At 39.7% G+C, this 12,602-nt stretch overlaps 2 protein-coding genes across 2 annotated transcripts; both read right to left on the bottom strand.

Moving 5' to 3' along the window:
* Positions 1–196: 196 nt before the first annotated feature.
* On the bottom strand, positions 197–6,158 carry LOC121644753 (phospholipid scramblase family member 5). The gene is given in 9 exon segments (XM_041992922.1): positions 197–1,089; positions 2,661–2,719; positions 3,459–3,473; positions 3,476–3,557; positions 3,646–3,757; positions 4,603–4,795; positions 4,888–4,965; positions 5,086–5,434; positions 6,076–6,158. Coding segments are annotated over 9 exon segments (939 nt in total). The 5' UTR covers positions 6,100–6,158; the 3' UTR covers positions 197–1,062.
* A 355-nt stretch (positions 6,159–6,513) lies between these two features.
* chrng (cholinergic receptor, nicotinic, gamma) lies at positions 6,514–11,869 on the bottom strand. The gene is made up of 12 exons (XM_041992701.1): positions 11,658–11,869; positions 10,223–10,359; positions 10,088–10,132; positions 9,882–10,006; positions 9,541–9,696; positions 9,025–9,122; positions 8,701–8,901; positions 8,371–8,485; positions 8,172–8,286; positions 7,849–8,083; positions 7,403–7,536; positions 6,514–6,977 (listed from the first exon to the last, which is right to left on the bottom strand). The coding sequence occupies exons 1-12, from the start codon at positions 11,770–11,772 to the stop codon at positions 6,789–6,791; spliced, it is 1,665 nt and encodes a 554-aa protein (XP_041848635.1). The 5' UTR covers positions 11,773–11,869; the 3' UTR covers positions 6,514–6,788.
* Positions 11,870–12,602: the final 733 nt, after the last annotated feature.

Genomic DNA, 12,602 nt, shown 5'->3' on the forward strand with positions numbered 1-12,602 from the left:
TCTTCCTTTTTTTTTTTTTTTTTTTTTTTATTTATTTTATTTTATGCAAGTTGGAACATGTTAACTTTCCACCAGAGGAAGGCTGCATGACTGGTGTCATCTGTTGTCATCTTCTGTTGAAAAAGTGTACTTGATAAAAATACAACCAAATTAGTCTGATATAAAACAAGAGTGTGATTTTTATTGCTGAACAGGACCATCACACCTGCTGTTGAAATAAGTCTGTCTTAATCTGTTTTATTGCGATTCAAACAGGGTTCCAGGTTGACAATATTTTATTACTGTGCTGTATTTTAACTATAATTCCGCTGGCCATTTTTGAACTAGAGAACAGATATTATTGTGTATGATACATTTGTAAATACATTTCGGGATCATTTGCTGAATCATAAATGATTCTCTGTCTGTGACTTGGGAATTCAGTCCCAAAGGATGTGAACCATCCAGTGTTTGGGCAGAAGTTTGTCGAGCTCCATCTTAGAATGAACTCTTAAGCTTGCCTAAATCAATGTGCCTGGCCTCAATACCAACATGTCTCCTCTGTTAGTACCGTCTATGCTCCATCGTTGAAGAATCCATGGAAAGGAAAGGTTTGCCTTAAGGCCCCCCAGCAAAGGTGTAGAGCGTCCTGAAACAGATCTTTTTCTTGTCATAGAGGAATGAAACTGGCCAGGATGCAGGTTTGGTGAGGGTGGGGGGGCGATAGTTTTGTGGAACTGTAATGCCCACGTCTGGTCACGTGTTGATGGAAGCAGGTTGTCTGTGGTCAAAAGTGAAGAAAGAACTGGATGTACACCTGATGGATTACAGCAATAAATTGTTACGTATGCATCTGCTGTCTAAAGTTGGCTCAGTCTCACTTCATTTCATTAATGGATGCTGAAACTAAGTTAAAAAGTTAGGTCTCTGCTTCCACTATTTCTTTCCATCTATTGTTTTTCCCCATCATGGTCCATCTTTGTAAGCAATGGGAGGCCTTTGTTTGTGGTGCAGTTCTCATGTCCCATGTGGCAGCTGGATCTTCGAGTGGCGTGTTGCTAATGGCAGGCTCCTTGGCACTGATCAGCTCATCTCAAAGAACATGTAATTCTGTGGAGAAATGAGGAAAAAATGAGGTACCTTCACTTTGCTGTAGGGTTTTTTTTTTTCATCCTTAATCTTTGAAGCTTCAAGTTGGAATTTATTGCTGTTGTACTTGATATAAGTTGACAGATTGATAGTAGAAGTTGATAGTATTTCGTGCTGCCTGCTTGCTCACACAAAAGGTACCAAATTGAATAAAACAGTTGTTACCAGGAGTACAGCGTACAATGCATAAAAATACACTATAACCCTAAAGCTGTAAACAGAATTTTATAATCCTAAAGGTTTTCATATCAGGCAATAAAAATAATTCTTTCCTCACCATCTATCCTTCCAGGTCCTCAGATTAGATAAATACAACAAGAATAAAACAAGACATAGTACATTGTGTTATTTAATAAAAAAGCCAAGCCAAAATGCAGGTCCAGCATGTGTTGACAATGCTGAGGAAGACAAACAGTTGGTGAGGAAGTTGTGGCTGTGGTGTGGACCCTGGCTGCCCTGATCTGGGTGGTTCCTGTGGTGGCACCCTCTGTGGTCATGGGTGGGCTGGCTTCTGGTTGTAACTGGGTCCCCAAGATACCGTTTCCTCACAGCCAGCGTGAAGCCAGATGTTTTCATTCTATTGATATATTTCATATTTTACATTCAGTTTAGAAGCAGTAACTAGGGATAGGAGTTCATGCTGGTACAGAATGGGGTATTTGCAGGTGGGGGGAGTGTACATGCACCTTGTATGTGTGTGAGAAAACGTGTGTGTAAGAGGACTACAATGAGATGTGTTTTTAAATTTTACTTTTAATATGCATACTTTGTTTTTGTGTGCATAGCACTTTGTGCATGAAAACAGCTCTATAAATAAAATTTGATTGATTTTAGATTTGAAAAACAATACAGCTGCTGCTCATCAGTCTGAGTAGGGTTACGTTTTTGGAGCCCATCATCTACAGGGAGAAAGATAATTCTCAAATAGAAAAATTGTTTCAGCAATTTCACCCCAAGATCAGACTTTTCACTGCTCAAAGAAACGGCAAAAACCCAAGAGCTACAGCTAAAACTTTACAGTAGGCAGCATGATAAATATTAAAGTTCACAAAAAACTGAACAAACTGATTTGTTTGAAAGGCTGCAATAAAAAGACATCTAAAAGGAAAACATCAGCACAGCTTAAGTTGGCAAAGTTGCATCTGAAGAAGCCACAAACCTTCAAGCCTTTTGGACAAATGAGACCAAAATAGAATATTTTGTCATAATGCACATCATGTTTAGGTCAAAAAAACAAAATTCCAGCATACAGGTATAAACCCCTCCTACCAACTGTCAAACATGAGGGTGGAGGGGTGATGTTTGACTTGTTTGCAGGCACAGATCATCTTGCAGTGTTTGTAATACCAAAAACTTTCTAAGTATAACAAAGTTTTCTCAAGTCAAATGTAAGGCCAATCTATCTGTCAGCTAAAACCTGAGTGAAATATGGTCATACGACAGGAATATGATCCGAAACACAGCAGCAAATCTACAAGAAAATGGCTGAAAAGGAAAAGAATCAAGGTGTTTCAACAAGTTCTGATACTTACCAATAAGAAAGTGGCTGCCAGAAGCAGGAGTTTGTTGTGTGACGCCAAACTCAGTGGCACTAGAGGATAGAAACAAATACACACAAACACCAGCATTACACACTTCAAACAGGGTGAAATATCTTGAATGTAGCTCAGAGATGTAACCCACCATGTAACTCAAAACTCAAAGATCACCATTCACCAAACAGGAAGGTGACAATTTAAGAAAAATCAAATATAAATTGTGTTGGTAGGAGCTGCTTTAACAGCTTTAATGCACCTCACTGTCAGTTCTACACATTTTGGGACTAATGATCAATATGTCTCATGATGGCATAAAGGTGATGACTTGCAACAAGTTTTTAAATTTTTTTTTTGGAGAATTTTCCTTCATAATGAACAATCTGAGCTGAGCTGAACTAGTCTGGTACAAGTATCTTCCAGCAGGTGCTCAGTTTCATGTTAAACACACTCAACCTTGTTTGGTTAATACATTGATTTGTTTTTCTTTTGTATAACGTTTTGGTTTGCTTCTAACGTCTCTCTCTCTGGTTTTGGATATCAGCACAGTCATGGACATTTGTTGATTTCGCATGAGTGTTGCTGACAAGAGCCTGGTGCGCTTAATTAGTTTGGCTGGTACTAACCAAGTGGCCTGACTAGAGGAGGGAGATTGGGAAAGAAATAAAGTTAGTTTTGCTGCTTTATTGGTTGTTTTGATGTTTTTAAGCCTTGTTTAAGTTAAGCCTTACAGACTGTAATTAATCACATTCAAAAAGACAGATGAACCATCAAATCTTGTGTGGTATAACTCACCCTCCAATCCAAAAATTCGTGGTCCATGTTGCGATCATCATTGAAACCAGGCCACTTTTTCCATATTTTGCCTATTTTTTCACCAACGTTGGAGACAATCTGGTGTATAATTTTAAGTCATGTGAAAATGTATTTCCAAAAGTACAATTATTATGCTGATTCATTGTGATTATGTAGATAAGGCTACCTGGAACTGCTGGTTGGAGAAGCAGCGACACGGGCAGCAGGAGCCTTGGATTCTGATTGTAGATGCTCCTTCTGGATCGCACACTTCCAGGAGAGGGGTGAACATGCTCCACCTGACAACACACTCAGCAAACACATAGCAATAAGCAACCTCGCAAACATGCTGGCTAGTACTTCACACAGCCTTGATGCTTGGTTGACCACATTTTCAGCTGTCATGACGCTGCAGCACCAGAACCATTGTTTGCTGACTGTCAGAAGAGCTCAAACTGGGGCATGCATTATTCTAGCACAACTGAAAGAATATTTATAACAAGTCAATTTCTGGGCACTGAAACCTCTGCCAGGATGGTCCTAATTGGACAGGACTTCAATGAGTATTGCTTCTGGAAAACTCTAAATTCGACAGCACAAAGGCACTCCAGCTAACCCTGGAGTCAGAGATAGGCCAAATGAAGAAGGAAGTATGTTGGTTTGACTGCAGGAGCTGTTACTCCTCCCATTAGCCAACTTTCCCATTAAGAGGGATGCCGCATTCTTTCCTTGCGAGCCCAAAGCATCTCTGTTGGTGTATTTCCATTCGGACAGCTGTTTTGTGTATTAGCTCTCCCATGTTTAGACTCCCGGCTGCGTGGAACATGAAAGGCCTTCACTGCTATTTACAGAAAGGCGGGGAGTCTGGGCTGGCTCAGGGTGGCCAGAGGCTGGAAATGACATGGAAAAAGGTCTTCATGATGAGATAGTCAGTCTGAGGAGTTTAGTATTACTTTTAATGGCCCCTCTCCACTTTAGCCCAGACCACAGCATCCACTCTTGGTCTCAGTCTTTCTTAAACAAGCACATTCCCAGAGAAGTTGATTTGATTCCACAGATTAAATAATTTAATGTTATCAATGTGACATGATAGATGAGTTTGTATTAAGACTAGAGCAGCAAAGCAATGGTCAGACTGGCCCACCTTTGATATACTGTTCCAATGAGATTCTTTTCAGGCGAGTAGGCTCTCATCTCCATCAGGCAGCATCCGAGGCAGCAGGCATCCACCCTCATTGGCCGTTCAAAGAAAAAGACCTGGCGGCCCTGATAGTCAAAGCCCTGCAGGAAACAGGCCCGAGCTGGGCCGCAACACTGGAAGCATACACATGAACTCTCTGACACACACACACACACACATATGCAGAGAATATCCTCAATTACATTTTATTCACAGTCCACGAGACGTTCCTAGTTAAGACATGAGTACCTTCCACAGCCACAAACATCTGTGACCTGCTGCCTCCTGTGGTGATGCTGAAAACCCTCCTAGAAACACATTGTGGGCCTGCATTGATAAAGAAGTGTTCCCTCAAAACAAGCAAATTACAATATAATGCAAGTCACTCCTTTTAGAAAGAAATACTAATAATAAAAAAAAAAGCCAATCAATTCCCTCCCTCCTCACCTTGCAGCTCTGGTCTGGCAGTGATGTGAATCTGTCTGACTGTTTCAAGGACAGACATAAAGTTCAGTCCTGCTGCATCTTCCAGTTTCTGCTCCTCCACCTTCAGCCTCTTTAGCGACCTGGATGGCTGCATGCTACCTTTCTCCATCCCCCTCTGATGGGTCTGTTGGTCTTCAGAGTCACAACCTGGAGTCGCTTGGTGGGATTTGGGTCCAGCTAAGTGAGTCTGACACTCACAAGTAGGCCCACAGTGGCTCTTGAAAGCTTTGAAAACCACCTGGATGTGCTTCTCTCTCTCAAGTGGACCAAAGGGAAGAGGCTGATTGGTCACTGCTGACATGGTGCTCAGCTAAAAAAAAAAGTCATATGTAGTAATAAGAATAAATTTAAAAAAAGAGGAAAATGGGATGATATGGAGACTTTTTGTGGTTGATCTTGTAAATAGTTGTTTGACAGAAAATTCGTAGGTCCTCTGATAGCATGTAAAAAATGGGAGAAATCTACAGATTGATTTTTTTATACTTCTGTACAAGAAACTAAATAAATAATCCAATAAAAATCTTTATATCTGTAAAGTCTAACACTCTTTTGTAAAGTCCTACAAATAACCAGGTTTTTGATAGAGAGCTTACCATTTAGATATTGACTAAATTCTTCAAGTTGAGGTGGAACATTTCAAGAAAACAAGATTCCCCCTGCAACACCATGTTTCTTACATAAGGTTCAACTCAGTTCCCTGGCAGCAATATAAACATTATTCTCACTACAGCAGCCAGTCTGAGCCTCTTTTTTATTCACATCACACACTGATGGTCCTGTCTCACAATGTGTTCCCAGTCCACTACTCCCAGCTCCAAACTGAAGTTATTTTACATTATGTCCCACATGTGAAGTGATGAATTTAAATGTTACTGTGTACAATCTGTAAGCATATATTTGACACAAGAGATAAGAAAGAAAAAACAAGTGTAAAAATTTCTGGCTTCTTACCATTATTAGTGAACCTCCTTGCATCAAGAAACTCTGATCATCTTGCTGTGAGGCACCAGGCAAATATTCATTCTCAGGAGGGGTTAAGCCCCAGCCTCCTTCCCAGCTGTGTGTGTGTGTCATTATTCACGTAGCAGTGTTTGGCTTTGTGAATATGTGTGTTTCTGGATGTCTCACGCCAGTCCTCTCTGTCTCACCCCAACTCAGTTTCCATCCCAACCAGCCGGATCTGTCTTTTGTTGTGCTAGAAAGGCACCACTCAGCCATGTAATTGAAATCCTGCTTCCAGAGGTGGGGGGCTGTGCGGTCCGTTTGTATTTTGGTGGGAGGTCGGAGGTGTTCCTGCTCTCTAATGGCCTCAAAGACAGGATGATGTTTAAAAAAAAAAAAAAACATAACAAAAAAATCATTGTGACATAGCCATGATGTCATGTTTTCACCATACCTTTATTGATAGAAATGTTCATTTGGAACACCCAGTATATGTGTGACATACACCATTTGGAGCTTTTTTCTCATTCAAAATATTGTACAACCTCAACAGCAATTTGCAGCCGATAACAGTATGTTTTCACGCAACTCTAAAGCAGAATCATTATCACCGCAAACAGGTACTTTCACCAGATTCCCAGTTTTGGTTAATGTATGAAATTAAATAGTTTCCTCCTGGCTCATCCCAGGAAATCTGCTCACATTCCAATCTCATATTCCAGTTACCCAAGTGTGATATTCTTTAATGGAGGGAGATACTTCTTTGGATCCTCAAGGAAAGGTGAGGAGGGCGGCTGGTTGAAATGGCCCATCAGGAAGATCCCAGTAGTGCCAATGAAGAACACTAGCACCATTACAATAAAGCAAACCCTATCGATCACCCGGGCAACCAGGAACCATTCTTCATTTTCCTACGGTTAAGAAAAATAATATATGAAATATTATGCTAATTGAAAAACTCCCATATGAATGAGTAATAAGTAGAAAAATGTTGAAAATCTATATTATCTCTTTTTGATTTTGTGTATCTTGTATCTCAGATCATTCTCTAGCTCTTAGTAGTGACTTTGTTGCCCTGTGCTGTGGTCATGTTGGATCTCTTGGTGGGTGCTTATCCATTACCTGAGTTTGTCTCTCTTTGTGCTTGCTTTAAATGGTTTAATTGCTTAATGGTATCAGGAGGAGGCTCCTGGACCACTGTCTGAAGTGACTGTGTCCATTAGCCCAATTCTGTAAATTATATGCCTACAAGATATTTTCACATCAACTTTTCTTAAATAAAAGGCTAAATTAAATAAATAAAGAGCAAAATAAGCAAGTGTGTGTTAGAGCTTACACTTTGGAAGTTGCTCTGCTGTCTTGCAGTCTCAGCTATGTGCTTACATGAGGCCACACACTGCTTCAGTTCTGGAGAGGCCTGCGCCAGACTGGTACCAAGCTGTTCAGCTGTACCTCCCTTTATCCCATCATCTGGGTGAAAGAAAAATCAATACTACATTCATGTTAGGTGTAGTGCCTGCATCGCTGGCGTTAGAATGTGTATAAATGTTGTGGTGGTGTGCATTAGCTGCCACATTTCTTTCAGTTAGTCCCTGGGCAGCTTTAGCTACACATGTCACCACCAAGTATGAATGAGGGTTGAATAAAGCGTTTAGTGTGCCATCAGCAATAAAGCACATAACATAACATAAATATAATCCACCATTATTATTATTATTAATATTAGAATTATTATTCCATGAGAAAGTCATACATGTAGGCTACACTCTTTTGATTACTTACGGAGCTTCTCCAACACTGATTTCACCAATCCATTTCTGTCTTTGAGGCTGGCAAACATGAGTTCAGATCGAGCAGTTTTCATCAAATATTCTTCAGCCTTGGTAATAACAGTGACGGAGCTGCGCCGTCGATCGGGGACTCCATCTTTGGAAAGAGGTTTTGAGTCACCGTCACTGTCTGGCGTCCAGCGTTGCATCTGCATCCGCAGTAGCCGAGGTATAATGTTCAGGAGGATCTGAGGGTGCAAGAGGTTAGACGGGAATCCATGATGAACAGATTTGTTGATCTTTATTCAGATGTACAAGATCCGGATATAGTCTCACCTTTCGAACCTTGTCCGTCATGATGTGGGTGTTTGGGGTTCTCAGGGAGACATTGAGGACTATCACACAGTTCATCACAACCATGGTGGTCACTGACATCACAAACATCAGATACCTGCAGTCAAATCAAATCAAGTCTTTTTATGTACTGTTATGAATCACCACTTATTGGACTGAAACTTTGGCCCACATAACTTACTTTCCGATAAGAGGCACTGCTTTTGAAGTTTCTGGAACCTTCTTAGCGATGAGGAAGAGGAACACTGTCTGTCCCAGAAGCATGACAATAGACATAGTGCACTTCTGTCCACCAGCTACAAGAACCAATCCAATTCTCAGTCAGGTTGATGAGGTTTGAGGCACATGTAAACATATTATATATTATATATATTATATATCATTTTTTTTGCTGTCTTGAGAGGCCAAACCACCTCTGCCTTATCATGGTTACAAGTCAAAGTAATGTAAAGCTGATAAGACGGAGATTAGCAAAGATCAGACACTTAGATTAATAAAGTGAGGAGAGAACCTTTGGCAGGTAAGTAGTAAACCAGCAGGCCAAGGGAGGAGAAGAGCACACATGGAACAATGATGTTGATGATGTAGAAAAGGGGCTTTCTCTGAATGATGAGGAAGAAACATACTTCCTGGTACTCCAGCTCATCTTTGGTGTACTGACTGTTGATCACCTTCTTGGCTGGTCTGTGTTTGATGACCCACTCTCCATTCTCTGAAACCACCACAGTCAGTCTGTGATTTGTTTAAACCATGCAAGAACACCTTACCGTGCTTTAGAAACCCCAGAAATGCTTTTAAAAGCTATTTACACTAAGTTCACCAATTATTTCTATACCTGTGAACGCCTCTGGGTCGATATCCACCCACTCTAGTGTGTGGTTGTCCTCCTCCTTGAGAACCAGCTCAATCTCATTGGCGCTGTAAGTTCGGGAGCTGAAAACAGGGAGAAAACATGCAGTCTGTCTCCACAACAAACACAACCATCAATTGTACTTTACAAGGCAGAATGGTGAATGGGGTCTGTGGATGAATAAACTTGGTTTGAATGTCGCAGACTGTTTCTGCTGAGACTTGGAAACACAAGGTTATCTTCTGTTAAACCTCCATAGTCTGGCAAGAAACCAGTGAATATTTGTGTAGTTTGATTTTATTTTTGCATTTATTGATTTGGCCATGATTTAGTTGTGTATAACCGGAATATGTAAACTCCATGTGTTCATTCATTCATTTTTCTGGCAGTAGGAGAGGCTCAACCTGGATAGGTTGCCAGTGGGTATGCATTTCTTTGTTGGTTAAAATATTTATTTGACATTGATGAATGATAAGTTTTACAAACCATTTTGAAACTCACCGAAATACCATGGTGCAGTTTTGCCAGTCAAAGGGAAAGTAGTTCACTGTTATTGCACATGCGCTGCGGTAGATGGCAGGAGGCAGCCAGTACACACATCCATTAGGAGACACCAGAGCATTACAGTAAAGTGCTACCTCAAACTGTCCATCCACACTGTTAGACCAGAAGGAAAGATAAGAAAGATGGCTGAAAGTTTGCCGCACACAATTAAAAAATTAAAGGAAATGTATGTATGTTCATTAGTTTTGGTGATTTATTTCTTTTTCATTTTTTGCATGGGCATCTTGGCTGAACATATTGACTTTAATTTTTTTACATATGAGGGTGGATGCACTCACTTGTTCTCTAGTATGACATCAGGCAGCCAGATGCTTTTGGACGGGACACGTAGTTCAGATGTTATGTTCCCATACAGAGTTGATCTAGGTGGCTGGTCCCATCTGAGCCTGTAGTCACACCATTTCTGCGTACAGAAATTCTGTGGGTTAGTCTTTCATATATGTTCACTGGAAAGATCCAGCAGATGAAATGTGTGGAAGATTACCATTTCAATCCAGACGCTGGTCGTCAGAGCCTCCTCCTTCTCATTCTAAACAGAAACAGGTTAACAGAGAATATTAGTTCAAATGCCTGTGAGACTGATTGCACTAACAAAAACACCACACTGAGCGTCTCTCACCAGAGAGATGAGGTTAGTAAGCGTCATCTTGATGAAGACCTGGGTGACGTCTCCACTTTCCTCCATTGGCCGGACATTCTTGTTGTAGCCATTCATCAAATCTTTAAAAAGTTCCCCCTCAAGGTTGACTGCTGACGCTTCGGATGAAACACAAAGAAAGCAGCAATCCCAGCAAAAAGAAAGAAATAAAGAAAGAAAATAAATAAATAAATAAAGAACTGTAGCTCAATAGATTTTGTATAGAAAAACATATTACAGTTCTATTCTGCCTTTAAATATAAATTTCTGAAACTTTGCAGTGAAGCTTGAAAAAGTAACCCGGAATATGTTACTGTAATATATGTAAGGTTAGCTTAGCTTAAGGTTTGTGACATAATATTAGATGCAAAATATTTAGAGTAAATGTTTCTGGCAAGCAAACAAAATAACAAAAGAAACTTCAGCAGTGCAGTAATACATTAAAAAAACCTTATTAGAATAATGTGTTTAAATTTGTTGCCAACAATAGGATAATTATAAAACACCAAATTTCTGATTCATGTTTTATATTTTACAAAATACTTAATTTACACTTGGTTCCACTGGACATTTTTTTAACATTGTTTATAAGAATGTGTGAAAAGTGTGGAGTATGAAAGTATCTAAGGATTTAGGAAGAAGTACTTCTGTTCAAAGAGTATTTTGAGATGCATTACTGGAGATGTAGGATCCAGTGTTTTGCTTCTATTTCTGTGGCTTCTGCTGTTTAATCCATTAGTTTTAAAAATGTGTCTCATCACAGCAGCACAGTTTAAACTATTATAGTGCCTTTTAAAAAAGACATGAATTAATGAGCTTTATTCAGCAAAATTAAAATGATTTCTTCATGGTTTTGGAACCTAAGCTGATAAAATCCAGTCTAAGAAAATGATGTGTAAAACAAATTGAAAGAAACTTGAAAAAAAGCTGACCAAACCAAACAGAACATTTTTGTTCAACAAAATGAATTAATATTCTTCGGTTTAAGTTTTGTGTGATAATAATTTAAAATTCACTGAAAATATAAAATGATCTTACAGGTTACACACTATCAGCATGAGCGCCCCAAATTAGGTCAATCTGTGTAACCATGCTGTTGTTGTCTCCTGATAAATAATGACAATCTGTAATCCAGTGCGCAGATAAATAAATAGCTGGATCACCAGCTTTTCATGACTAAACCTGCTACAGATATTTGTTGTACAAATGCAAACATAATGAGTATTAGAGAAAAACTACACAAAGTTTACTGGTAAAAGTTATGCCTTGTTTTTTAGTAACACTTAGATAAGTGAACAATTATTTTGGTGAATAAGTTATTTGTCAATCAATGAGCTTCAGTTTATAAAAAAATCAGATTTGACTTATTCAAGCCACACTCTACAAAACCAGCAAGATCCTACAAACAAGTCCCTACCTGTGGCAGACATCAATAACACTCTTACAAAGAGTGACAGAGTGCGTAGAGGTCCAAGATCCATCAGTGTGTGTGTGTGTTTGCACCCTCTGTTGTGATCACTAATAAGATACATGAAGGCAGTACTGCTGGCCTCAGATCATGTGACTGTATGACTACATGCATGTGCTTCTTAGCAAAGGTTTGAGCTCAGGGTGGAAGATTGAGGTGTTAAAAGTGGGGTTAAAAGTGGGCGAGTTCAATCCAAAGATGTATTTCCAGTCATGACCAGCTGTAACAACACACACAATGGGGACAGTTCTCTGTACATGGCTGCCCTCTAGTGTTGTACACGCTGTATTGTAATTCTGCTCACGTCAACTATGTCAGATGGAGTCTCTGAGGCCAAATTTAGCACAGCGGTGAACTATAAAAAGCTTGTTAAAAGCTTTTCCATCAAAAATGATAGTTATTTGTGTTCTTTACATACAAAAGGATTAAGAAGACTAGCTAAACAAAGGGATGCTATACTCGCGTGTGCTGAAGAGTAAAAACAGACCTACATGGTGGTCAAGACAACAGATGGCAAGTCTTGTCCATTTGCACACCCTCTGTGATGACTGACGGTGTTCTGCTCAGGTTACTGACACATTTATGGCCTGTTATTACTTTGCATGTGTTCTTCTGGGTGGGTTACAAAAAATACTTTCTATAATAAGGTACACTTCCCACTCACTCACATAAACACACATGCCTGAAGCAGGAGTTGATGAGTTGCAACAGAGCTATGTGTTTGTGTGTTTACCCAGCTGTAAATCCCTGTATATCCCTTCTTATTGGGCTTGAGGTGTGAAAAAAAAAACTAGCAGAAAGTTACTTAGATTTTTCACTACAGATCACAGATCACATTCCCACAGCAGCTGAGACTTGGTGAATCAACAAGAAAGGGGGAAAAAGTTACAAATT

Source organism: Melanotaenia boesemani, chromosome 8 (genome assembly GCF_017639745.1).
Source record: "Melanotaenia boesemani isolate fMelBoe1 chromosome 8, fMelBoe1.pri, whole genome shotgun sequence".
Taxonomy (NCBI): Eukaryota; Metazoa; Chordata; class Actinopteri; order Atheriniformes; family Melanotaeniidae; genus Melanotaenia; species Melanotaenia boesemani.